The sequence below is a fragment of the Glandiceps talaboti genome, chromosome 7 (assembly GCF_964340395.1).
Source record: "Glandiceps talaboti chromosome 7, keGlaTala1.1, whole genome shotgun sequence".
In the NCBI taxonomy this organism is placed as follows: Eukaryota; Metazoa; Hemichordata; class Enteropneusta; family Spengelidae; genus Glandiceps; species Glandiceps talaboti.
In genome coordinates, this window is record NC_135555.1 from 12,166,246 (window position 1) to 12,193,745 (window position 27,500).

Consider the following 27,500-nt stretch of genomic DNA (forward strand, 5'->3'; position numbering starts at 1 on the left):
GTTCAGACATGATTGTCTAAAACTGGGATGTTGCTTCAATTAGGAATTGTGTACCACTTCCCTTTTTTGTTGAAAAATAAACGATGTTATGATTGTACAAACAGATTGTCATTTTTTTTTTGTAGCAGACTTAAGAAGAAATTGTGAACTTTCAGTTCATATATTAAGATTACAAAGATGGCTCACCAAGCTGTTGATTTCACAAAGAAAAGTAACACATCAAAAAATTCAAGCATATTTTCAATTTTCGAAAGCAAAAAAAAATGCATTTTTCGCTGGCAAGAAGAACAACTTTGATTACAAGAATAAAATACTCCATACCAGAATCATATCGCTACAATTTGATAAAAATTAACTTTTTTTCCTAAATCATACATATCCCTGTCATTAATCTTTTACCATTTTTCCTAAATTGCCGCCAACGTATAGATGCAATGATGATAAGAAGTACTGTGTTTGATTAAAAAAAGACTGACTACCATACAAATATCAATGAGAAACTGGTCTGGTCCCGCGACAAATACTTTTTTCTTCAAAAAAAAGAAGACATTTAGCAGAAGTGACATTTTAAGCTATAACTGATTTTTTTAAAAAACGTGCTCACATTGACGAAATGGTGAGTTTAAATTTGAATGTGAACTGCTAAAAAGTATGTTCTTTGTTATATTATAGTGGATAAGGTTCAAAATGTCTGCCATTTTGACAAGAAATTCAAACTGGAGATTAACTGATACAATCCTTAGAATTACAAAATTTTGTCAACCAGAAAAATGTTAATGACGTGATTATGTTTGAGAATTACTACTTAAATCAATAGCAACATTTCAGGCAGTGACAAAAAAAAGTTATTGAACACTAAATAAACAAAGATAGTTTATACCTTTGAAAAGATACAAAGCTTATCCTGATTGGTTTAAAAATAGTACAAATTATCAGTATTGATACTGAGTGACCAATGGTGAGTGGCCTACCATAATTGACATTGATTGTGTTGTTTGTTAGTTTGTTGGTAACCTGTTGTAGATACAGTCGGTGGAAAATACCAATTGCATCATCAGTAATCACATGCTATACTTGTTTGAAAAAATATATTTTCTGTTCTGAGTTAGAATTAACCTGAGGTACAATTCAAATCTATTAACTGAAAATATGGAATAAGAAAATCTTTACACCTATCATCAACAGGTTTACGTTTCTTTATATATCGTGGGTTTTATATTTTTTCTTGCTAAGCTCAGCGATTCTGTTTCAAAATTTTTAAAATTCCTCAAAGCGTAAAATATTCAAGCTGCAGGGAGTGTGTAAAATGAATAAAAATACACATTGTAATTTTGCTGGAAAGATACACGATAAAAATGAATTTGATTATTTATACTTGTTTCTACGAAATATAGCATGGTTCGATGTATTAGAATCTCGTTATTGTACTGTTAATATATTACAAAGAAAGCGGTCACTCCTATCTCTCCTACAAATAAACAAACTGGTTTGATTGAGTCCTCTCCTAAAAAAACGTCATTACTTAGAAACGCTTGAGTACTTTTTTGAAACTTTTCAGAAACTGGCCAAAAGTCTGTATACATACGTTATCTAAGGGTAATGTCAAGATACTTAAAATATATACAACATCTCGTTTAAAAATTGTAGAGTTTGCAACTCTGACTGGCCTGTTGTTTTTAAGTAGAATATCACAACCTAGTATGACAAAATATCTAAATTTAAACCACTGTATAAAGGTTTCACTTTGATATGCCAAGCCCATAGCTCGTGCAATCTACTCAATCTGCCCTATTCAGCATGTCAAACCTATACATATGCAACTTAAAAGCTGGGTCAAAGGTCAACTTATACATATGCAAATTACCAGACATCACTTCTAAATGCAAGCCTTTATAAGTTAAAGTGAAAGTGGAAGTAAAATTGAAAATATGTCAAAAATTACACTGCATGGTAAATTTGTTACGTTAATATCATAAATATTGATTGCAAAAAAAATGACATTTTCATTCCCTAAAAATCTGCTACACCAATTTTGTCATTTGATCATTTTCTAGCGGATAAATCCTTCAGTTGGTGCTAGGCAGTGACATGTGACTGGCCTTAAGTCTAGAGTTAGTCACATTTTTTTGGGTGAAAACATGGGCAGGTTGTGAAAAATTTCACAGAATTTTTTTGCAGCTTTCTATTAAAAAATCTTCACTACAGCGTTGTGATATTGGTACCATATGTGTTTAGCTTTACTTTGAAAATAACTGCAGAAATCCTCTTTTTTACAGTCAGAAATTCTGAAACTCTTGTCTGTCACTGAGAACTTTTCACATGAATTTTTTCTCTCAAAAAATTCTGAGTAGAATTTATGTGAAAAAGAACAAGTTCGAGGTTCGAAAACGCTGTCATTTACGTGAATAGTCTTGCAACATCCATGTGTACTCTTTTGCAGACACGTACCAGACACTTAACTTTGACCTCTTGTCACCTAGTTACCTGGTTGGCATGGTAGAGATGTATTCCTCCATTGCTGTCAGAGGGGTGACCATAATCGACACAAGGTTGTTTTTCAGTGGACATTTTGCTGACCACTGCTGTCCAACTCCAAGGTAGATTTTAGGAGTTGCAGGACATGGTCCTGAATGATAGAAGTAATTTCTCAAATCAGCTGTGAACTTTTGGTGGTCAAAAATCTTGACTCTTTCTCCACGTTTTGTCTTCTCTGGTTCGTGGTTTTCATGCTGTGACGTACTCCAGAATATGACAGTGCGCCCATATCTGTTTAGGTACACGTCACCATCTTTGCTGTATATCAACACACTGTAAATAAGATAGCACAGAATATGGTCAAAGGACAAAGTAAGCAATTATTAGCCAACTTGTCTGTGTTTGACTGGTCGATGGAAGTTCACACACATGTTAGACACAGGTCATTGAAAATATTGCACAAAACCTGACATTTTATGATTTATGGTAATTTCTTGAGTGCAATATTGTATTAAACCATTTTTTATTGACAATTTTCAAAGTGATGAAACTATTTGCACATAAATTTGTAGCCCTGTGATTATCTGACCTGACTGGTTTGACAGTATAGTATAGCCCAGAGACTTGGCATATCTGATGTGACATATTGCTGACTTGACAGTATAGCCCAGAGACTTGGCTATCTGACTTGACATACTGACTTGACAGTATAGGCCACAGACTTGGCTATCTGACTTGACCTACTGGCTTGACAGTATAACCCAGAGACTTGGCTATCTGACTTGACATACTGACTTGACAGTATAGGCCACAGACTTGGCTATCTGACTTGACATACTGGCTTGACAGTATAACCCAGAGACTTGGCTATCTGACTTGACATACTGGCTTGACAGTATAGCCCAGAGACTTGGCTATCTGACTTGACATACTGACTTGACAGTATAGCCCAGAGACTTGGCTATCTGACTTGACATACTGACTTGACAGTATAGGCCACAGACTTGGCTATCTGACTTGACCTACTGGCTTGACAGTATAACCCAGAGACTTGGCTATCTGACTTGACATACTGGCTTGACAGTATAGCCCAGAGACTTGGCTATCTGACTTGACATACTGACTTGACAGTTTAGCCCAGAGACATGGCTATCTGACTTGACGTACTGACTTGACAGTAGTATAACTATGCTGGCAAATGACATTTTTTAAGTCAGATATATCCAAAACATGCCTCTGAGATAATAAATTTGGTATCATGATTTTGGATTTAATAGCGACTTCCATCTCCTTGCTGACAATAAATATAAATTGGCCAGTTTGATACTCAGTTCAAAATGAAAGTACATGAAGCAAATAACTTTGATGTAAATGCAAAGTTCTAGAGAGAAGAGGATTTTTTTACAACAAAACGATCTGAGTGTAAACTGAAATCAATGCCTCATAAAATCACACCTAGCTCTATAGAGAACTGCACCACAACGAACACAGTAATTTAGTCTATAGTACAATATCATAATGCTATTAAGTTTCCCTAAACCTCATTCATCAAAGTCACATGATATGATTTATTCCCAATCAACTACTAACTATAAACAGGAGACTAATCAATCAACGATGTGGTTGGCATACAGGAAAACAATTATTAAATATCATTTCCCTTTTCTCTTCAGATAATATAAACAAAGATAAGGAGTCTTGTCACTTTAATATTAGGTTAAGTAGTCACGGAGACATATATGGTCAACAATTTTTTTTTTTAACAAAACAACAATTTTTAAAGCAAGTTTATAAAATGTCCTTGAAATGATAAAATATGCAAAATCATCCTGAAATGTCATCAAATCCAAAAATGGTGGACTAGCTGTCAGACACAGAAATCAACGTTATGAAAATGTATGACTTTCAAAATAGTGAAATATCATATGATAATGAATGAATGCTTCACAGCATGATGAAATTTCATGAAAAATTATGAACTATTTCTCATTTTAATAAATTTCAAGCAAAAGTAAAACTCTAATCATAAGTTATAACATACCCTTTATCCATATGTTGCAGCAAGGTGGTTGTCAGTTTGGTTTGTTTGTCGGACATACAGAATTCGTTGAAATCTGGAAACGTGACTTGGTCAGCATCGAGTGGTCCGTACTCAATCTCTATGGCTTCTTCTCTGATAATTGGACTCACATAGTAAAGATGGCATCCCTTGGGATTGTTGGCTTGATACTTCAACGCTTTGGTGGACTTGTAGTTGATTTCAATCAACAACTCATCACCTACGATGAAAATTAAACAATTTTGTAAAAAAAAATATATATATATATACATTGATGACCATACTACCCTGTGAAAGTCAAAATGTTTAAAAAGCTGCAGAGATAAATTTTGTTAAAAAGTATCATCCATTTATTCTGTTTTGCTGGTCTGATGATGCTCTGTGAACATAGTGAAAGCAAGTCAGAAGATGGAGCAAGAATTTTGTTTATATATTCAGATCTTGTGATTTTTTTTTTAATCAAACAGAATTACAAATTTTTGATTTCGTAATTTAAAAAAATAAAGATATAGAGCTGTGTTTTTTTCGTAATTAAACTTTAAAAAAATCCTAACACTTATCAGTCATCACTATAGTATTTAATTTTGACTACAAACAACGGAAACAACAACAACAATAACAACAACAACAACAACAACAATAACAACAAGAAGTATAAACTGACAAATTCAGTACAAATGTCCTGTAGCCTGCAAGAATTTACACCAGACGTTCTCCTGTTATTCAATCTGAATCATTCATTTATTTTCTTACTCTTTTGATATCAACTTTCACATCTACATGTCATTTACGTGCAGTACTGCACAAGGCACGGTGTGATTGCTTTTGATGATAAACATCCACTTAATGCATATTTTGATATTCTCCCATCTGGGCGAAGATACCATTGTCTTAAATGCTCCAAAGTTCAATACAGAGTTTTGTCCTGTCAGCCGTCAGATTATTAAATCATTGCTAAGTTGTATTTGTGTATTTGTGTAGCTTGTCTTTGTTTTTCCTTGCCTTTTTCAGTTTTTTTTTAATTATATTGTTTTTATTTATTCTGTTGTGAGCTCTAAACTATGTATTCTTTGAGAACCAAGAAATAAACAAACAATATGCAAGAGTAATATGCAAAATTTGATTTTCACAAAACGTTAAAAAAAGGTCACTCTCCCAAATTCATCACCAAATAAACATGTCTCTGATCTAACAACTCGTGCTATTTATGAAGGGTGTCAAACGTTTGGACTTCAGACCCTGTCTTCAACAACATACAAATGTATCATTCTCTACCAGAAGAAGTACGTGATATTTCCAATGGCAGCTTGATTCAGTCACCCGTAAAATAGCAACATCAAAATAGCAGACGTAAACATTGAAAGTGAAAATATAACAAAATGAACATAACTTAGTGTTCTTGATTGTGATTTACAGTTTAATTTGAGATACTAATCTGTGACTGTAAACTTATTTTAAGTGTTTGTCAGGAAAATCACAATGTAAAGAAGTGAAACAGACACTAGCAAATATTCTCGACTTAAAGTTTACCATTCAAACACTCAGGTAGAGAGTGTAATTAACATGACAATTGTGTATGCATTTTGTTTTGTTAAATATAAGTGACCTAGGTGGCCTGGTTCTTCTGATGTCTCTCTCTAAGTTGAATACAACTTGACCTCACATTGACACGGATGACCTTGCCCAGTAAAGAGGTGATAGACAACTGACTATTTCCATTCCACTTGGCCAGACAGTATTATTTAAATGTACAATATGGTGTCTCACTATCGAAGGACACGATAGTCGTCGATTCACGGTCAAATCTTGCCCCAGAGACATACCGGTAGTCGGTAGTCGCATCACACAGAACAGAGGTGTAAACGGTATTTGTGAAAATGACTCGCCTCCTAATTTAAGTACTATCCTTCATCGAATCTGTCAGATATTATCTTTCTTGTTAGATACCACGTCGGCATTCAGACTATACATACATGTTTTAATTTTGGGGGCAGGGTTAAATCTTGTCCTACACAACAAAGCTATGTTTATAGGCCAAATCTACCGCAACAGAAATACATTGTACCATTCATCAAATTCATATTACGTGACAATCTATTATGCTGTTAAAAATTCAAGTCTGTTCTTGGGTTGAAAGATTTAAAGTCTAATGGTCAACATCCCATAATAGTCACCACTCTGAGCACAATAGCGGCATTATACCCCATGCATAACTTTCTCAGACCGATAATAACCAATGACGATGTTAAATGCCACCACCATGTGCATCATTTATAAGTTATCGATAAACTAGTCTATACAGACATACAGGTGAGATTATCTTTCACCTGAAAGCAATTTAAATTAGGTCTCTATGGTAATTTATTACCGATACTCCTGTTTACATTTTACACCTGTTTTTTACCATAATGGTTCGCCTTCTTTTCTTACAATCATTTAATTCTTTATTAAAGTGCTCGTTTTTTTTCGTTTTTTAAAAAAAATAAAGTCTACCTGTCATCATACCATATGAAATACATATCACACTCTACAGGGTCAATTGCTTTCAATAAGTTAGTTTTTTTTTTTAATAGGGGTATAAATTTTTGCCTCTTGAAGTAGTCACTTTTAAAGAAAAAATTGTTGGGGTAATAATGAATAATACGATGTCTGATAGCGATTATCTCAGCAGCTGCCCTGTCTGCAAACGATATCTTGGCATTGATGTTAACCCTAAGTCAATGTCTGTAGATTTGCCATACCAGCATACCATGATTTGGAAAAAGTAAACCAACATAACGATATTTTATTTTAGATTACACATTAGCATAGAAATATTTCTTTAATTTTTTGCAAAACTTTAAGAATTCGCAACTAATTTTATAAATGTTTTATTTTTTTTACGAAAGTATAACTCTGCTTTCAGGTCAAAGTTTTACCCTTGCCTTGAAAATTCATAGAGATCACATTTTGAATGATAGATGACGATATGATTAAACTCATATGTTGGAATTACTGTCAATCTTTACCAGATGTTCACGCTATCATAAAATGTTATTTACTAACATGTTGTCACTCATGAATTGAAAACTGAAAACTGAAACCCCACCAGTAACCTGCTCGAGAAATGGGATCTTTTTTGGATTGAAATACTAGAGCTGAACGAGTCTTACTTGCTGCCCCTTTGATGTCAGATATGTGATTGGTAATTTAAAACTGATATTATATTATGTGTCTCTGATACTTACTATGCGGTGAACTTCCTTCTCTGTACTTGCTATTCAGTTCTGCACCAAAACCGTGTCTCATGACATAGTTCAGTGGGATGGGCTGTATATCATCTTCCTCCTTAATCTTTCTCACCTCCTCTTGTTCCTCCATATCATCATGTTTGATATTGAGATCAAAGTGAGCCTTATCAAAGGCATCGGAATAACTAAGTTTGTGATTTTCCCTGAGTTTTGCCGCAATCATGCCAAGACTGACAACAGATTCAATCTTTGGCATTGAATTGTTTATCTTGGGTTTTTCATCTCTGGTTTGTGTGGATGCCGTGACAACGCTGTTTGGGAATGTGGGGAGAAGCGATGGCATTGTCGCTATGCTTGGAGGCATGGCGGTGGTAGGAATGACTGAATTACTGAATGTTGTCGGTACTGTTACGAGTTGAGGTGAAGACTGTGCAAGCGATGTCACCATGGTAGTAGGATGGGTGAGGATTAGCCCATTACTGCTTCCATATATGTGTGGTATCTGAATAAAGGGATGTGATACAGCAGCTGTGGTCATGGGTTCACTTTTAATGATGGAAGGGCTTGACAAAATAGTGTTATTTGGTGATAGCTTATGTGGAATGCCATTGACGATGGGAGGTTTGAAATCAGGTACAGGTTTTGGCTGATAATGTCCGTTTACTATGATGTTGTTGGCAATTTTAGAGTCATTTGCGATGGAATATACAGCATCAGGAGCTGCGTTTCTTAAATCATGTCGTGCAGTAACTGCACCATTCATTCCACTATTCCCAGCAGTTCCTTGCAGCGGCAAATTCACTTTATTCAATGCTGATGATGAAGATGTTGTCGTATGAGATGTTGGCACTACTGTCATGGCAACGGGGAGCCCATTAGCTGCCACTGTAGCTGTCACCATCAAGCCGTTAGATGATGTTACGGGTAACGTGTCTGGGAATACCTTCTTTCTTGATATCGTCATCTTTAAGGAATTATTCTGAGGTGGTGACGTTGCATCCCTCTCATCCTTTATTTCATCTCTAAGACTTTTAGTGGGATTGATGGTGGCTTCAAAAGTTCTGAAGGTGTCTCTCTTCTTAAAATGAGCTATAAACAGAAAAACACAAACATTCTAACAACAGAAAAGATTCTTCTAGTACATAAATACCCATTACCAAAATACATTTTTACCTGAAGTATACTGTAAGTATATTACAAGTATACTTATTTGCAGCAAATAAGTGTGATGAAAATATATTTCAAATATACTTATGTAAAAATCCATTTGCTACTGATGGAGATTCACACCATATGGATGATAACCGTTTCATAAACAATAACACACATTTTTGAATTTCAATTTTGAAAGTTTCATAACACATGTTTTCTCAACTGATTTCATAAATAAATGATTTGATGTAAACTAGTATTCTTTTCTGTAAACAAATTATGGTGAAGCTGTCTGTCTATATTAAACATATTAAAACGTATTCTTGTAAGTTAAAATGTTTAATATCTCGGAACATTCTGCATTAGCAGTTATTCAATATGCTAAAAAAAACTGTTTTAAGCATACAACTCATTACCTACAATGTTTTGCCTTGTTTTTCAATAGGAGAAAAACCCAACAAATTTCATTTAAGTCAATGATGAACCAGCCCATTTACATATTGACTATAATTTATAATGTACTGTCAATTTTGATATATGTATGTCAGTATGTATATGTAAGTCATAACACTCATCACTGCAAATGGTAATTGGTTGTTTCGGTACCTGACCATTTCAGCCCTAGACGTTTCAGTCTCATCCCTAGATGTTTCAGCATATACCCAAGATGGTTAGGGTTAGGCGGTTAGGGGTTAGGGTTAGTTGCTTATGAAAGAAGGATCACAGCATTCAATTAGTAGAACTGATTTGTCTTGTGAAGTGGTGCCACATCATCTTGGGTAGTGATGCCGAAATCTTAGGTATAACGAAACGTCTAGGGCCAAAATGGTCAGGTGCTGAAAAAGCCCCCAAATGAGTACACATACTTTTGCTGCTTTTGACTTTATTACATATATTACTATAGGAAGCAAGCTATTAGCAAACTAAGATAGACACAGACTTAAACGATTGCTGTTTCATGTGGTAGATTACACAAGTGGGTGATATGGATGCCTTGATTATGTGCTATATAAATCACCCAGTAATAAAGATAGCGTATGTAAACACTGAATGACGTTGAATGTGCATGCAACCACTTGAGAAAATCTCACTATTAGAGATGCCTCCCTAGTGTGAGTATAATTACAGCCATTGATAGTTTATATCAATGTGTCTGTGTTATCTTCTTGACAGTTAATTTGCCAATGTCTTAACAATGTGAAGCATTTAACCTATGTAAAAAAACACTTACTTCTTAGGAAGTCATTTTCTTTTCTGGCTTTCTTACTTTCAGTTGGCATGGTAACAAAGGAATCACTGCTATCTGTTGAAGAGTGTGAAGATTTGCGACGTTTCCTGACATTCATGAGTCTTTTCTTGGGAGATGGAATTTTCCCTTCCTCTGTATCATCATCCTCCTCATCATCTTCTTCATCATCCCTACGGCTCCAAGGATGGTCTGAAAGAGACATCAATTTACACAGATATAATCATAGTGTTCACCCCAAAACATAGCTAAAACACGATTTCTGCTCAAATGAACATTTAAAATTCTCATCGTTATCTTAAAGTGTTACCATGGCAACCATGCAGTTCAACTTTCGTATGAATATTGTGGTCTTAATACCAAAGTAGGCACTCTCAAAGTTAACTCTATTGTTCAATTCAATTTGCCAATCATATCAAAACAATTTAATTCATTTTTAATTCATATCATATTGATGTCAAGTTAATGAAAGTGTCCCACAGGAATGATAAAAGACAGTACAAAAGAGTTCAACTTTCATATGAATATTGTGGTCATAATACCTAAGTAGGCACTTCAAAGTCAACTCTATTGTTCAGTTCATTGAAATTTAATTTGCCTATCAGAGCAAAAATATTAATTCATTTTTTTTTACCCATATGATATTGATGTCATGTTAATGAAAGTGTCCCACTGGAATAACATAAGTCAGTACAAACGAGAATGTTATTATACTTTTCATTTTTGCACATGTAATGCAATTACCTTGTGTATGCAGTAAAAGGACAAATTCAATGTAGTTACTACGGTAATGAAATATTGACCATTCTGTGATGAATACAAAACATACAACTCTACACCCAATTAAAAAAATTTCGAACATCCCTCCATAAAAATGTCAGCCGTTATTTCACATGGTTATTTGAGATTCAGACCTTGACCTTAATAGTGAACTCTTTATTTTGATTGTGACTCACTGCATACTTATTTCTATTATTGAAAAGACCTTGCATATTGCATACCAAAACTGAAAGTGAAACCCTCTCTCCTGATGAGTGTTTCAGATATAAAGCTAGATCTTATTTCAATCACCTTGGTTTGCTCATCAGTTGCCATGGCAGCAACTGTTTGAAAAAAAAAACACTCAAGAAAAATCTAACATGTCTGGGTCATTGTCAGGGAATGAGAAGCATTTATTTTAATACTTTGAAGTGCAGTGAACATAAAATGTAATCGGTTTGCAGTGACACCAAACAATGTGGTTATTCATTGGATAGTTAGACCGTTAAATAGGCTGACTGTCACACTGCCAGGTCAGGCAGGAGTGTCGTCTGGTTGTTTACTAAATCGGTGACCTTTTTGTGGCTTGACATTGAGGAAGGCGAGAGTCACTCGCCCCATATGCATATTAGGTTTACTAAGCTTGTCTGTGTGAGCGACGACAAGTATAGGTTTATATTCAGCCCTGGATGACACCGATGACATGATATATGAGAAGCTGAACAGTTGGCTGAGGCACTGCATATAGTACATTGGTCAATGGTTTCAAATATGCCATAAACAACGCAAGGATATGATTGGCGGATGAAATAAATATCAAATGACCCGAATAATATTGAGTAGAGATCTAGAGCACTTTTAACTGTCTTGTAGAAATTAAAACATTCACAACATTACAAACACATACAAAATATTATTAGTGCAAAACTGGGATTGAGTTCGAGAAAGACAAAATCCGAAACAGCATAATTTTTTTTACATCAAGGTTTACAAAAAGGGGAGATAGTTCATTGTAGTTTGTTCATTAATTTTTTTTTAAATGAGTGAACTATACATATTCTGTTGCAAAGCAAATGAGTATAAACGGTGACCTACAAAACCCTCAGAAATGGTAAACTCCTTAAGACACATTGAGTGCCTGCCAGACATAAATAGTACGTGTACTTTCAGTATGTTCAATATCTCAATGCCAATATCTAAATTTAAAAGTAGTGCAAAGTACTCGAATTCAGTTTTCACATCTGGAATTTTTTTGTTGTGAAATTTCATCATTTGCTCAGTGTGTGTAAGATATCGTCGTAAATTATCTGCAAGCATTGACAAAGTACACTTTATATGCAATGCACCAGTCAGTTACCTTGACCTAAATTTTGTACATGTTCTAGTTGCATAGAAACTATGTGCAGTGCCCTTTTTCCCCTTTAATATGGAATTAGGACGTTAGGATTTGTAAACTATCTTGCATAGCTTAGGGTCTGGTTCACTGATGTTTGAAATTATAATCCCAGCATTATAGTTTATTTAAAGTGTGTGTGTGTGTGCATGTTATTAAAACAATCGTGCCTGCCTATTAAAGTGACGCAAATGGCATGATCTTTTAAATAAGTACAAAGTCTAAGAGTAGGTGGGTGATAAATATAGTATATGACAATTTGATCTTATATACAGACATTGCATCTGTTTTTTTTAACATTCAAAATAAATATCAACATGTCAAGTTCATATAAACTGTGTGTATATATATTTTTTAAAACATCACACCTGATGATTTTTACTGAAATACAAAAATGGTGATAAATGTAGTATTAGAGAGACATGTATAGCTTTTGTGTCTCATTCCTGACATTTGCAATAATAAACATGTTACAGGTCTTATTATAGATAGTACATTTACATGTTATAAAAATATCTTGTGAGGCCCAAATAACCAAATGGCATGTTTTTTATTAAAAGCACAAAATCTAAGGGTACATGGTGATGAATAAAGTATAATACACACACACTAGGAACTTATAGTGTTATGTAGTTCTGAGTCTGGTTCACTGACATTTGAAGTAACGTAAAAAAACATCAGACCCCATGCAGTAAGCTAAATGGTATGACTTTCATTAAAGCACAAAATCTAAGAATACAAGGTGATAAATAAAGTATATTACCCGCACGCTTAGGAGCTGGTGTCGTCTAGTTTTGAGTCTGGTGGTTCACCGACATTTGAAATAACAACCAACATGTTAACTTTATAGATAGTACGTGTACATGTTTATTGGACCATCATGCCTGATGCAGTAAACTGAATGGTATGATTTCTATCAATTTACAAAATCTAAAGGTAGTGGGTAATAAATACAGTATATGACATGCATACTATTACTAGGAACTGCTAATCTGATAATATGAATATATATACACACCTCTTTGTGGAAGCAATTTATATACTCGATATGGAATACCATCCGGGCTTCGGATTTTCTTATCTCGAACCTCTTCAACATCAGGTAGCTTATTAAGCGCTGTTCGCAACCTCGTTTTCCATACTGCAGGCTCCACTTTGTCTATACCCACTTTGTATTTGCCAGTGTGCAGCGACCAAGCCTGGTAAAATGAAACAAAAAAGATAGAATTTCATCAAATTTGGTGACGAAAAAAAAAAAGATGAGGAAACTGATTTTAAGGGTCTATGAGTCAATGCCAGGTTTTATCGTTAGAAGAGTGTCTCATCAGTGGAGCCGTAAGGACTCAGTACATCAGATAATTCCTTTGTTCTAGACGAACCTTTTCCATTTGCTCTGTCAGACAACCGTTTCTCTCACCAAATTTTTATCCTAATCTGAGTATGTCTTTAAACATACTTCTGTTTCAATGACTTTTATCTTGTATTTCAGATTGGCAATTTCCAAACGTCACAAAACATGTTTTATTTTCCACATAAAACATATTGTTTTATCATTATAAATTCACAATATATAGTTTGTTATTTCTGCGGAAGTTTCACTGTCGCGCATAGGAATGTGACAAAAAGTATTTTTAAAAATTATTTATTCATGGGAATATTTATTTGCCACTTACAACAATAGGTCATTGAATCAAGTAATATAATAAATGATTTTTATTTTGAGTTTTATATAACATGTATAATCATAAAATTGACGTGTACACGTATATTATATATCAGATTGCCGGGGGTTAAAGGTCACATTTAGATAACAGTATATAAAGGGATTCTAATTTGCATTCAATGCCTGGACAACAGACCATAATACTTGTGACACTGCAGCGGTCAATATGAGTCTGACACCCAAATTATACACTTTTGTACCAGTTTGATAAACGAAAGCATTACATCAACATCTTGTTCTGTATTTGTAAGTAAACTGTTAGGAATTTTGTTTCAGAGTTGGCAACCAAGTAAACATGAATAAAGAGAGTTGAAAATGAAAGAAAAACTGGCACTCTGCCAGATCACGAACGTCATTGGAAGAGTGTCACTATTTCGCAATCACTGAGTGTTCCACGTAAACAACTTTGTTGACAGTTTTTTTTGAGTTAACAGAAACATTAGAAAAGGTTTGAGGAGTCAGTGACATCTGCCTGTGGGTTTTTTTTTCAGTGTTTCCATAAATGCCAAGGAGATGATCATAAATATTTGAGTACAAATGCCTGCCAAAGATCCTTGACCCTAAACTCCCATTAAAACTATTAATTCTTATTTACTTCTTTTTAAGCTTTTAACATTTGTAAAATGCAAGGACAGTCTCATTTGTTGGTTCCCTTTTGTCAAAGAATTCCTTTTTATTGCAAATCAAGATGTCATGTTTTGAAAGACTGCAGACAGGCTGGGTCAAAAATTTAAAGTATGCAGTACGACATAGTGAAGTTAATATTAAATCCAAAATGGTGGAAATTGTACACTCTTCAAAACAGGGCAAACTGCCCAGCTTTAAAGTTCATGTTTTTTAATTACATATTTCAATCTGCAAACAGCAGACCACTGGCTCGATTATGGTGACCACCCGACAACAAAACAGATCCCATACTTATAGTAACTACATTCTGTGAAAACATCACCGACACTATTCCAGGTAGTCAAAATATAGCTCATTGGAGGGCTTTTCCATGTTTTTCTTGGAAGAAGTTGATCTATTCCAGGTACTATGGTGTGAGGAAACCCTCCAGTACGTACATACACAGGTCTGTAGCCTATTAAAAAAAATAGCTATGTCACTCTGGTGACACAGATTGCCAACACTACCCCAGACTTCCAGGAATCATTTGCATATCAGTTTTCCACGTATTCAATAAATAGCCATAAGCAGGGGGTTTCTATTCCTTCTAAGAAGCAACACATGTCTTCCTGGTATTTTATCAGTTGAGGAAATCCCTCTCAGCCAGAATTAGAATTGGCCACCAGGAATACTACAACTCTTAAAGGACAATTACTACAGCCAAGTTTGTTCATAATCTAGCAATGCAGGCCTATGCTGTACACTTAATGTACAGACTAGTGATAACTGAAAATTAGTCAACAGATTGCTTCATGGAGAGAATTTGTTTATATATCAGCAAAATTGACAAAGTTAAAGTTTGCAATGTTTGACTTTAATGTTTCTGAAAAGATTCCAATGCAGAGGTATTGAAATTACTTTACATCGCCACAAATATAGGGACAGTCCCTAATATTCCCACACCTCAGTTTCTGTTTACCCAAAAACTCATTAAATCACAACTATTAAAACTTGCTGAAAATACGATCTTCAACAACTTCCACTTTCTTGGAGCAAATCAATGGAAAATTGTCAATCTGGGTCATTTGCATATTCATGAGGGACGGCCCCTTACCCTACCCTCAGACAGTAAAACAGCTAGCAAGATCCTGTTTTTTGGAAATTGGAGACTATGATAACTTTTCAAAAATCAAATTCCGGTAAGAAGATACCTGTTAATCTGTCATTTTTTTCAGACTAGATTAACTTTGAGTCAAATGTTCAAAAACTTTTTTATTTTTATTACCAGCTGTTATTTTCAACTGTTGCTGTGTCATAATCACATTTATGAAACCAGGAAATGATCAAGTTCAAAATTACTATCTGTTGAAAGAAAACTTTTTTGGTAAATATTGATGGAGGAAAATTCAGCTTTAACTGGTTCAAACCAGTTTAAACTGATGTTTAAAAGGTGAATATTGATTGGTCAAAAATAAAATGGTCCGATAAAGGTTAACCTTTGGTGGCCAAAATTGTGATGCAATATAAGTAATAAATAACACATAACGTACCTTGAGTTTTTTTTTTAATTTATGACAAAACATTCTCTGACTAGTGGAAGGGACTTTGATTTTTCACATTTGCATTTTATTGAATTTGATTTGATGATTATGATTGGTAAATAAAAGATTTGACCTACCCGAAATATCTTGGAGTCCTCTTCCTGATCGTAATCGTTTTTCGCTGCATGTTTCCATGGAACCTTAAATTCGGTTTTCTCAGGATCAATCCAGTCCAACCCTCTGTAGTTTCCACTGTTGATTTGTTCAACAATCCATGGCCGCAGCCTAAGTCTGTGTACGTTCTCTGGGAGCATGTCTGTCAATCTGGCAAGGATAGAGTGAGCACGTTATGTTTTTGTTTCCTTCTCACATGGTCAAAATGAAAGGAAATGCTACAGAGCGACTGCATGTGTGTATTTTTAGAAACAGGAACAAACTCTTCACAGCAGTTTGCAGAAACAAACAAATTTGAATAATAAAACAAACCATTCAAAATATTCCACAAGTTTTAAATATGTTTACGTGTACACGGAGTACTAAAAGTGAAAGTTGCAAAGATTTCATATTTAACCACCGACTCCAGTAACGTAATGCAATACTTAAAATTCAACTTTTTGAATAATTTTTGAAAAAAAATTTCTTTTCGTGTACAAATTTATACAATAACATAACATGCATTTTATGAGCATTCAAATTGTTTGCTCAGCGAAAATTACTTGACTCTGAAATCTGGGAAGCATTTTTTTTCTTCAAATTTATAGTACGTGGAAGCCGGTGTACAGGTATTGACTATTGTTCCGGTTTTTCCGCGGAAATATATAAATACACAACGAAAGAAGACGGCACGAGTGTTTGTGCTTACTCAGTCGCACCTGACTGCAGAACTTATCTAGTTCATATTTACATGTAATATGGGGGGAAATATCATACAAAAACTATTTTAAATAATATTTTGCGATTACATGTAAAGTTACCAACGCCCGAAATATGTGACGATACCAACACGTTATGTGAAAAGGTCCCACTAAGAGATTCGCAGCGACGACGTCACGTCCCGAGCCGGCGACGTGTCACTTGCAGTACATTGCAAAATCCAGACCGTCCACAGGCTTGAAACTAAAATTCTCGTTTCATGGTTGAATATTTTAAAAAAATGTTTCGACATCGCATTTACCTTGTTTGATACCTCCTACCAGTGATGCAAGCCAATGTGCGAGTGCGATAGTCGTTCGCTATTATGTGTATTAATTGGTCGTACGCAGAAGTCACGGATATTTTTTGCATTGGTCCGAAAAGTCTTGTCAGTGATGACTTCGCGGAACCACCTCACTTCAAGAGCGACTTAGTTCTAATGATGAGATCTAAAAAAGTTTGAAAACCGATACCAAAACTCGATTTCAGATAAAATTATTGACACCTCATCAAATTCAAGATGTACTCCCAAATAAAGTATGCCGTAACGAGCTAAGGGCGGAATCCCAGCTGTATTGATGTAACGAAACTCCAATCTGCTCATGTGCTGTTCCTGTGTGCGTCAACATATAAATTAGTAATACTAGCCCTGTACTACGAACTATACACTTCCGTACTTCAAGACGGTGCACTTGTTGACGTGCTTTTTGCAGTTATTCAAATTACATAGCGTTTCGTTCAACATTTGGCACACGACGACGCGAAACGAATACGTTTGCCGTTGACTTTTAGTATCGATATATTATATCTACTGAGCGCCGCAATGGCGACGGTCATATATTTGAGTAAATAACCGATCGCGAAGTAAACACAAGCTTAGCACATGACATGAACTTTAATTCACATTGAAGAATATACACAGTTATGTAGTCGATCGGCCACAACCCACGTCACGCCAATTAGACTACTTCCCGACAAAATATCGAGCGAGCGTTGAACTTAGTTTCGATTGAAATGGTGTTAAAACGCGAGGTACAAACAGGAAGCTGTCAAGGTTGGGGCAACGACTTGAAAGCGATATCTCTACACAACTCTGCGCAGGCCTATAACACAATCACCACAAGCGCTACGTGTTCACTGTGTACTATACTCAGTTTCGAAAGCGCTTAATCATGCTTGTATAATCTTCGGATAGATTATAAAGCGGCGAAATTCTACCGTGTCGTATGATAACATATAAGAAAATTGTGTAACGTACATGCTCACCTATAGCTGAAGTGAAAATGAAATTACAAAGTTGTCCTCACGTGCTAAAGTAAATCTGTGAATGAACAATCCCACGCACGGCTTTCAACGGTGGAATGCGTACGCGTATACAAGAATTTGAGAACCCGTATTTTTTAAAAGTTGGGACAGCTTTCCTTTCTTTGGCCTCTGAAATATATACACGCTCCAGGATGATCTAGTATCGTCAGTAACAGGAACCCTCTTCAACCCTGTCGGCAATGTAAACTGCTGTCACTTACCTTGGAAAAAACTTTGCCAGGAATCTATTAAGTACACACCATGTTATGTAGCTGGCGAGTATTTGATGACTAAGCGAGGCGTCCTGAGTTGACCCTCGTTGAGTAGTAGAAACTATACATTTAACATGTAAATGCATATGCAGTCGCTCGTATCATTGTCAATATCTTTTTTGAGGTCGATACGTGTGAGGGCGCGCTTCTATATAGTTTCGGATCCGCAAATTTGTGACGCTGCACGCTGAAACCGTAAAGAGATCACACACGGAGTTCTCTATTACAATATAGTGACGTCAAAGTCACTTGCATATGACGTGGAAATAGATGTATGTAGAAAGGCGGGATTTTCACGCTCCCTATAATGTAGTGACGTCAATGATTTTCTGACAAAAGTGCAATTAAATTTAAAGTGCTTTATTTTCAATATACTTTTGAAGCTACACTGAGAAAAAGGAAAAAACAAGCTTAGTTGAAAATACTACTAAAAATGCCAGTTTGTAAACAGAGCTCTCTAATTACGAGTTGAGAAACACGTGTATTTTCATTCGGGCATTGTGTTCCCAATTTGTTGTCTCTCGGCTTTAAAAAAATCGAATTTCTTGATTGAAAAGAGTTTCTACCTGAAGTGTGCAAAGTTGGTAAATATTGTGCGAAACGGTGAAAATAAAATGGTATAAACTACTGATCATCCCAGGAAATGTGAGCGGTAATACAAATCACAATAAATTGGAATGTTTCCCTCTCTCCCAGGAGTGACGGTTGTTTCACCATTAAATGTTCTCAAACTTCTAAAAAGAAAAATAAAGTCAGAAAATCAAAATAATGTGCTCTTCTTACGAATTCTGGATAATGTTGACAAATAAGTACATAAAGCTCAAACAAAACAATGTCAGTAAGTAAAAAGTTGGTTCCTTTAAGTATAACAACAACTCGGTGTCGCGATTATCGACAGTCACACGCCGTGTACATGGCACTATCATACTAATCTAGTGTCTGGTTATACAGGAATCTCTCTGTGAGTACGTAATTCGATACAATGTGATCACTTGTGTCCGTGGAAATCCCGAATACAATCCGAATCCGACTCGGATGTCACGCTTCTAATTCTGATCGGATTGGTTACCAGAAGCCAAACATTATGACGTAATTTATTCTTCGATCGGACGATAGGACCTCTGAGGAACTCATTGCTGGAACAAACTTCTGAAGTAGTGACGCACGAAATATTCGATCCATTCATCAAATTGTTTAAAAATCATTTCCTCCATTGAAGTTTAATGTTGTAAGCAGGTTTTTTTCCCCCACTCATTTCCATGGTGATATTTTTGCATTTGGCGAATGTGTCCAAAATTGTCAAGTAGAACCGTGACAAACCGAGTTACAAAAACCGTCATTTTCACGTCTGTACTAAGATTTAAGTTGAAGCTAGTACAGTTGGAATGTAATTACATGTAAGTCTGTCCTAATGATTGCTGGTGAAATGCACGCTAACCCTACGAAAAGTTCATAAACTCTCAAAAAATATTTGATCTCAAAAATATAGAAATTCTCTCACACATAGGCTCTGATTGTGCATGCAAGGAGGCTATCCACCGGCTTACAACTTGAAACACGAAGGCCTCATCAGATCCAACATCATAATTATTGGCAGAGTTTAATTTGATGTGGTATCTCAAGAACTACAGGCTTGCATCGCTCGTACAGCCATCGCCATGTGATTAAATTCACTCGTCGGAGTCAAGGGCGGTGTCTGCGGGGGCGAGCCGGACGGCAGTTCAATATCCTCTCGGGCACTATAACTTGGTTTCCTCGTTCGCTCATACAGGCGACGTTGTTCGAGCGCCCTCAACGGTGTCACAGTCACCGAAATGAGGTTATTTCTCAGTGGGCATTCCAAATTCCAGCGTTGTCCAACACCGAAGAAAATATGAGGGGGTGATGGTTTGGGTGTCCCATTTTGTAAGTGGTGCTCTAATTCCATTTCAAATTGCTTGCTATCAAATATCTTCACCCGTTCGTTGCGTGGCAGTTTTTGTGGTTCGTGAGTGGCTGATGAAGTATTCCAAAAGAAGACGGTCCTGCAGAGTCGGGTAGCGTATACATCACCATCAAGAGTTTCGACCTGTACCCTGTTGAAAAACACAAAAAAAAAGAATTGTACATCTTTTCTTTTTTTTAAAAAAATCAAAAAAATCAAACTTTTGAACGGTTTAAAAGGTCATTGACAGACAGACAGACAGACAGACAGACAGACAGACAGACAGACAGACAGACAGACAGGACTAATTTTGGACAACAATAAACTAGCATGCTATTTTTCAATATTTACTTTGTTAAATATTGTCGATTTTTCATTGTATCGTATACAATATGTAAACATGGAATAATTCACTCAGACTAATGGCGTCATTGTTACGTAGGTAACCCACACGGAAATAACAAAATCCTACATTGAGGAAATACAAATACGTGCGAATACTTGCGGAAATAAAAGAATGTACGCTTCATAGATCACACTTTAACAATACGATGCTTTATATCACGAGGTAACGTAAATTACGCGTTTGTCAATTCATGGAGAGGTATACCTCAATTCAAAGTAGGGATATCTGTGTTTTAGTTTTTTGTAATTACAGGGTTGGTTTTTTTTTCGTGAAAGCTTTGTTTCCCCGCAACATGACGATTTATCATGATCAGATTATACTCGAAGGTGAAGACGATCCGCATTTACACGTCGTTTCCGTAATGCATCGGAATTCACTGCACCTATTAAAGCAAGTTTTTGTACCGTGTACCGGTCAAGTTCAAAAGGTGCGTGCATTATGTCACGGTACAATCAAGTATACATTGTTATTGATACCGTTGCGATAGTTCTGCACGTACGTATACGATATTCGTTTGTACACAATGGGAATGAAACATTTATTGTCACAGTGCACAGTGATTGTTAGCAAACAATTCTGAAGTTTAGGCAGTTGAAACCTCACTAATACAAGAATTATTTTGTGACCAAAAAATGAATTCTCGTATGCCAGATCAAAGTGGTGTTTTTTCTTTCCGATTAGATATACACTTAGCTTACAAAAAGCACGTAGCATTACGTTGTCCTTCACGAAACAAGTAAAGGGATGTATGTATATTGTGTATTAGATTTCAATGACTAACGTTTCGGAATCAATTCTCAAGATCTTGCCAAATGCATAATGTATGATGCGGCGATAGGTAGTGACGTACGGCGATGTAGAACAATCTACGTGAGGTATATATGTATACAATTTTATAACATGATTCGAGTCTTTTCTATGACTAGTTTGGAAATTTAAACAGTTACTAATTAAATTTCTTTCAATAACATTTCAAATTCGAGATTTATCCGTTGCAACATAAATTTGAAACAGTTTTACTATTTATTTCCTTTCTTCAAACACGGTGCAAAGTTATCTGCTTGAACCAAGGCCATGTAATGCATCATCAAATATTGCGTGTCTTTTCGCTGAAAAAATTACTCGTATAATATTTGAGTCATTTTGAAACAGTAATGGTAAAGTTTCCCAGCTGATTCCAGGGATTTCCATTCCATTTTCATGAATCGATATTGCTGCACATATTCTTGGAAATTATCATCTTAAATTTGTAAGAACTCAACGAATATTGGTCTGGGGGGGGGGGAGGGGGTGAATCATACTAACGGAAGAGGGGGCCACCGCATACATGGGGAGGAACAATTTAAAATATTGAACTTACCCTCCTTCGATGTAATTGAGAAGGACTGATGTGAGATGGTTCTGTTTATCGTTGGAACACCACCTGGAACACATTGGGAAGGCGATTTTCTCAAAGCCATTCATAACATGCGACTGGTGGTGCATGTCCATTTCCCGGCACAGCTGGAAGCCCCTGGGACACGTGACGCGGTACTCTGTCGCTGTAGCTGATCTGTAGTTGATCTTGACTTGCAGGTAATGCTCTGTAGAGATGAGAATATAGAGGTCAGAGGTCATGAGATACAGATATACAATGTCAGAAAAATTTCGCTCGGTGTATAAATCTACAATTTGATATTTGAATGTGGTCTATTCTTAGTTTATATGCTAGCATGTAAAAAAAACATGACGTAAGGTGATGGATTGACGATGAACACTGTCGCCATAACTGTTCAAGTTTTTTTTTGTGTTCCGACCTTTAACTACTCACTGTGTTAGTTTGAGTACCTATTTCACAATATCAACAAGTTGTTGTTGTAAAATGTCAAGATTACTAAGGTAGAGTAATTTTATATTCGTGAAATCGTAATAATACAAATGAGTTTTTAAGTAAAACAAAGATAAGCAGTGGTTGATTGAAAATTTATTTTGAACAAGTAACCTATGTGTTATTGTTGTTGTTGTTGTTGTTGTTGTTGTTGTTGTTGTTGTTGTTGTTGTTGTTGTTGTTGAGCATAATTGAGCAAGTGTATAAACCAGGCGTATCAACGGGTTTGTTTAGTTCTGCTATTAAGTCGGGATGAGGACACGTGTCCATATACGGTAACTTGACAATGCATCATGTGGCCATCGTCGTAAACCGCAGCCTCTTTTACGGCACCGTCCAAGATGCACCGTTATTTCGCATTGTCGCGGAAGAAACAATAGCTCTGGTTTGCGAGAATGAATGTGGCAGGGTATGCGTATGTCAATGAATTTTGATTCGACATGTGCAGGGGTATAGTAGGATAAAGACGGGAGTCAAATATTGAAACAATTAAATCAGATACTAAGACCAGGAATCATCTCCTAAAAAACCCCATACCATGTTTCTCTTATTCACCATGTGGAGGCGCAATTGAAGGGAAGTCCTTTGCTAGCGTGTGCGTACAAGAAACCAAAGTTGTCTTCACTATTGGCTGACAATCCTGCATACGCATTTAGCTTTTAGATAGAAATATATCAACCCTGGTTCATAGGACTGACATAAAAGTATCTAACAAGAAGTATCCGTTTCGATGTGACAAACATAGTGCAATGTAATGTAATGTAATATAGAGTATAACTTTCGTTTTTATTGTCCGGGGAATTTGAAAAATTTCAACCCAAGCTATATAGACATGAAATGTCGAACATTTTGTCATTGTAATAACATTTTACATGTACATGTAAGCCAGGGTCCAGACACATTCCGGTGCTGCCTTCGCATATATGAGGAAACGGTGACTGATGTTTTCGGAAAAAAAGAGGCATGGGGATTCACGCCACGACAGAGCTACAGCAATTCAAATTTATGAAATTATTACTCAAATTTGGTTTATGGAAATATGGGACTTTAATATATGACATGGACTTTTCACAAATCACATTAAAAGAAATTAAATATTACACCCCTTCCGGTGGCGTTTGATTGTACAGGTATGAACAATGATATAATAGTTAATCCTCGTGTTGGTTGTTATTTGGTTGTTATTTTGCACTGACCAGCTGAAAGTAACCAACGCACAACAAGTTACTTCAGACTAAATCTGTTTGACGGCGTGATGTCAGCCATGATCGAAAGTGGCCACCGGTGACTGACTGACCGACTACATGTACTGATGACTTGTTTCGTTTCGTTGATAATGCATCACTTTGAAACTTTCCCTATCAAAAGGACACCATCTGTGTTTAAAGTTTCGATTCCAGAGAGCGATTCTAGATTCTTTCGATAGATAACGAACAGGCCGTAAATGAAAGATAACAAACCATCATCTTGTTCATTGACCAGGCCGCATTTGTTCCCCATCCTGTGTTTTTTTGTTACCGTTAACAATTTATTTTATATCAAATCTCGACCAAATCTATTTCCTTGAATATAATAACAATGTCCACAAACACAATTACTATTAATGCCATAATTTGATGAATAACTATGTTTATGAAGCTTGGAAAGAAATACGAGGATATGATGACACAAGAAAAATTGCGTTGAGAGAGGGTGGGGTGAAGAGTGTTGTTTTTTTAGGATGTGGGTTATCCAAAACAGCTTGGTGTGACTATCAAAATGTTAATTTACCTGGTGGTAGTTTAGAGGGACTTAATGGAGAATCGATTGTCAATCTGTCGTCGCTGTCACTTCCACTGTCTGAACTAGAGCATGGTGAAAACTGACACTCGATCTTTAGCTTCTTAGGCGAGTAGTCTGAGTCGTCATCACTGTATTGACGCTTGATGGCGTTCCTCACAGGTGATCCAAAGGTTGCTGATGTACTTGTCGGAGATAAGCTGCTCCAGTCACCATACGTATGGCTCGAGGAATCTAGGATCGAAAAAAACAACATATTTAAAATTTTTTGTAAAGGGTTTAAAAACTTTTTCTAAAATCCATGCCATTTCAACCCAACAACAAATTTCCCAATTTTTAAAGAAAAAACCAAAAGTTTTAGATTTAAAAAAAATGTTTGTTCATTGCACGATCAGAGTACATGTATTTTAATGAGTGCGCCATCACAAGGCCACTCAATGTACACATAAAGACACGTGATCGGCAATGTTGTGATATTTGGATAATAGAAAAATAGATTCGTGACAATATATATATATTTATATTTATATTTACACAAGTTAGATGGAATCTAACATCATGATGAACTGATAATATAATTAAAACCACTCTCCATATTTCGACTTTAATTTACGATGAATAATAGATAAATGGACTGTTGACAGTACAGTATAGTTTGTAACTACCACACCAATGTTATTCAATATGTTGGTGGTGATCTACCACGTGACGTCTTAACGAAATTTGAACAGCGCCACCTACAGCGATAGCGAAATTCTTTCGTTTACATTTTTTTTTTAAACTTCGTTGGCGTTTTTCCTATATTTCTTCGTTTAGAAAACATTGGGCTTTCGTATCTCTACATTTCGAACATCTGTTACATAATATTTTAAACAAATTGTTCATGGAAAATGTCTGTACATTATGAAAAAATAACCCCAATCTTACTGATTGTAACTTTACTCGTCACGTATACTAAAAAATAACTAAATATTACTAAAAAAAATATCAACTTATCATGTTTTTTCACTCCAGAGCCAGTGCATACTTTTCTACTGATGCGGAGAAAAAATACGCTAGTTTGTACTGCCATAAAGAGGACAGTGATTTAACTTTACGACAATGTTCTAGACATGTCATTCCGAACACTTGTGACGTGGAAATCAATGTCACGGCATAATTTGACTTTCTGAAAAAAAATGCGGTTTTGCTAAAAACTGCACATTTGTATAAATAGACATGTTAGTACTAACCAGACGTGGACGTCCACGAACTGAATGTACTAGGAATTCCTGACATGGTATGTGGTGGTGAGTCGTGAGCAGCTTCCAAGTCACTCTGTATAATGTTGTCAAGATCGTCCAACGTAGCCGTTGCTGCCGGCATGGTAAAGGCATCCGATGTTGTTGGTGGTGGACTTATCACTACAAATTAAACGAGAAAGGGGATATCAGTGTTATAAGAATTGAAATACACGATATTGTGTTGTCTATCTTCTAGAATGCACTACTGTGATTGTATAGCATAGATCCTTTCTATGAATTACAAGTAGCTTGGCATTTCAAAGAATGACTATAGACTTGAAAATGAAAGTAGACAGAATTTGAGGTAAGTGAAACATTAAACAATACACATGATGAGTAACTCATAATCCACTGTCTATACATGTATATAATATGAATTGACAGAACATCTAGACTTGATGGGGTGAAAATACATGAAAGAGTAAAGACCATAAACTGAACAGATTTTAACTAAAAAAACGACGTTAAATTTCGTAATCTTCTGTTTGTAAGAAAAAGGCCGAAATTTTCATTCTAGCGAGCAATGTGGTACATCTGTAAGTGACAAAGGAAACAAACGTCCAACTAAACAGTGTATGACTGTACGTTGGAACGCTGGCCTAAGAAGTACCGGGTCAGGCTCGGCCTCGGTGGATCGGCTTAGTGGGGAACACAGAGAACGCATATCGATAGCACGCCCTCTATCACCACGCAATCGTGACTTTTGTTTTCCTTCCCTAAAATCAATCCCGAGTGTCTATGAGTCATCAGTCAAGTCAAAACTAATTTTCGCAAATTACTCGAATGATAAGATTCGATTCAGATAGACAAAGTGTAGTTTAAAAAATAATTTATGAAAAAAAATACAGTGTATTTAACTTGAGTAACTTGACACTATAATGGTACACAAGTATTTAGCAGCCGTGATGGTAATAGTGTGAATAATGCAAGTACAGGAACTGAATCAATAGCGCCACCAGCCAAGCCGTATATTGTATTCTTTCGTTTAAAGACTACACTTACCGAGATTGAACGATCCTCCGTCGAATCCATGGCTACGTCGTGACGGTGTGTATGGCGGATGATTTATACCAGGAATCACAGGATATTCCTAGAGAAAGGACGATATTGTTTAAAACATTCAGTTAGAAAAGACAAATATTGTGATACAACTGAAGCTGGTCAACAGATAAATATATCCATTACATTTTATGGTTTCTAAATTCATCCGTACATTACACGTAGCTTTGCAAAGTTTATTTTTAGTTCGACGAAATCTACAAATATGATAAAATCAGTCCATCAAGACAGATACTATACTATAGTACAATGAAACTAAAGATCATTATAAGTGTTCGCGTGTTGTGTTGTATACTTCGAGATTGAACAAAAACAATAACATAAAAATTGTTTCCATTTATAAGACGGTAACTATTACATAACCTAAAATTTTCGTTTAGTACATTATCAGGGTAGTTTTCGAATTTATCAATATTATAAACCAGCTATTGTGTCACAGTGGTTGTTACATATCCTAGCCCAATAACGTACGACGCGATGGAATTCACTGCACAATCACATACAAAAAC

The 27,500-nt window shown here is 35.7% G+C and overlaps 2 protein-coding genes across 5 annotated transcripts in view; both read right to left on the reverse strand.

Annotated features, from left to right (window-relative positions):
- The window catches only part of LOC144438258 (uncharacterized), a 19,077-nt gene extending 295 nt beyond the window's left edge, over nucleotides 1-18,782 (reverse strand). The window contains exons 1-7 of one of the 2 annotated variants that reach the window (XM_078127309.1): nucleotides 18,623-18,782; nucleotides 16,322-16,508; nucleotides 13,333-13,513; nucleotides 10,148-10,354; nucleotides 7,762-8,853; nucleotides 4,517-4,754; nucleotides 1-2,808 (exon numbers count right to left, since the gene is read on the reverse strand). The exon at nucleotides 1-2,808 is cut by the window's left edge and continues 295 nt beyond it. In XM_078127309.1, coding sequence (XP_077983435.1) covers nucleotides 2,481-2,808; nucleotides 4,517-4,754; nucleotides 7,762-8,853; nucleotides 10,148-10,354; nucleotides 13,333-13,513; nucleotides 16,322-16,508; nucleotides 18,623-18,759 — 2,370 coding nt within the window. In that variant the 5' untranslated portion in view covers nucleotides 18,760-18,782 and the 3' untranslated portion in view covers nucleotides 1-2,480. Of the gene's footprint in view, nucleotides 2,809-4,516; nucleotides 4,755-7,761; nucleotides 8,854-10,147; nucleotides 10,355-13,332; nucleotides 13,514-16,321; nucleotides 16,509-17,358; nucleotides 17,998-18,622 lie in introns of those variants that run through there. The other variant, XM_078127310.1, reaches the window with a different exon arrangement.
- Nucleotides 18,783-19,032: 250 nt separating this feature from the next.
- LOC144437192 (interferon regulatory factor 4-like) overlaps nucleotides 19,033-27,500 on the reverse strand; it is a 32,114-nt gene continuing 23,646 nt past the window's right edge. For all 3 annotated transcript variants that reach the window (XM_078126080.1, XM_078126081.1, XM_078126078.1), the window contains exons 5-9: nucleotides 26,935-27,022; nucleotides 25,882-26,052; nucleotides 24,641-24,883; nucleotides 22,364-22,586; nucleotides 19,033-20,748 (exon numbers count right to left, since the gene is read on the reverse strand). In XM_078126080.1, the coding sequence (XP_077982206.1) occupies nucleotides 20,292-20,748; nucleotides 22,364-22,586; nucleotides 24,641-24,883; nucleotides 25,882-26,052; nucleotides 26,935-27,022 (1,182 nt within the window). In that variant the 3' untranslated portion in view covers nucleotides 19,033-20,291. The remainder of the gene's footprint in view (nucleotides 20,749-22,363; nucleotides 22,587-24,640; nucleotides 24,884-25,881; nucleotides 26,053-26,934; nucleotides 27,023-27,500) is intronic.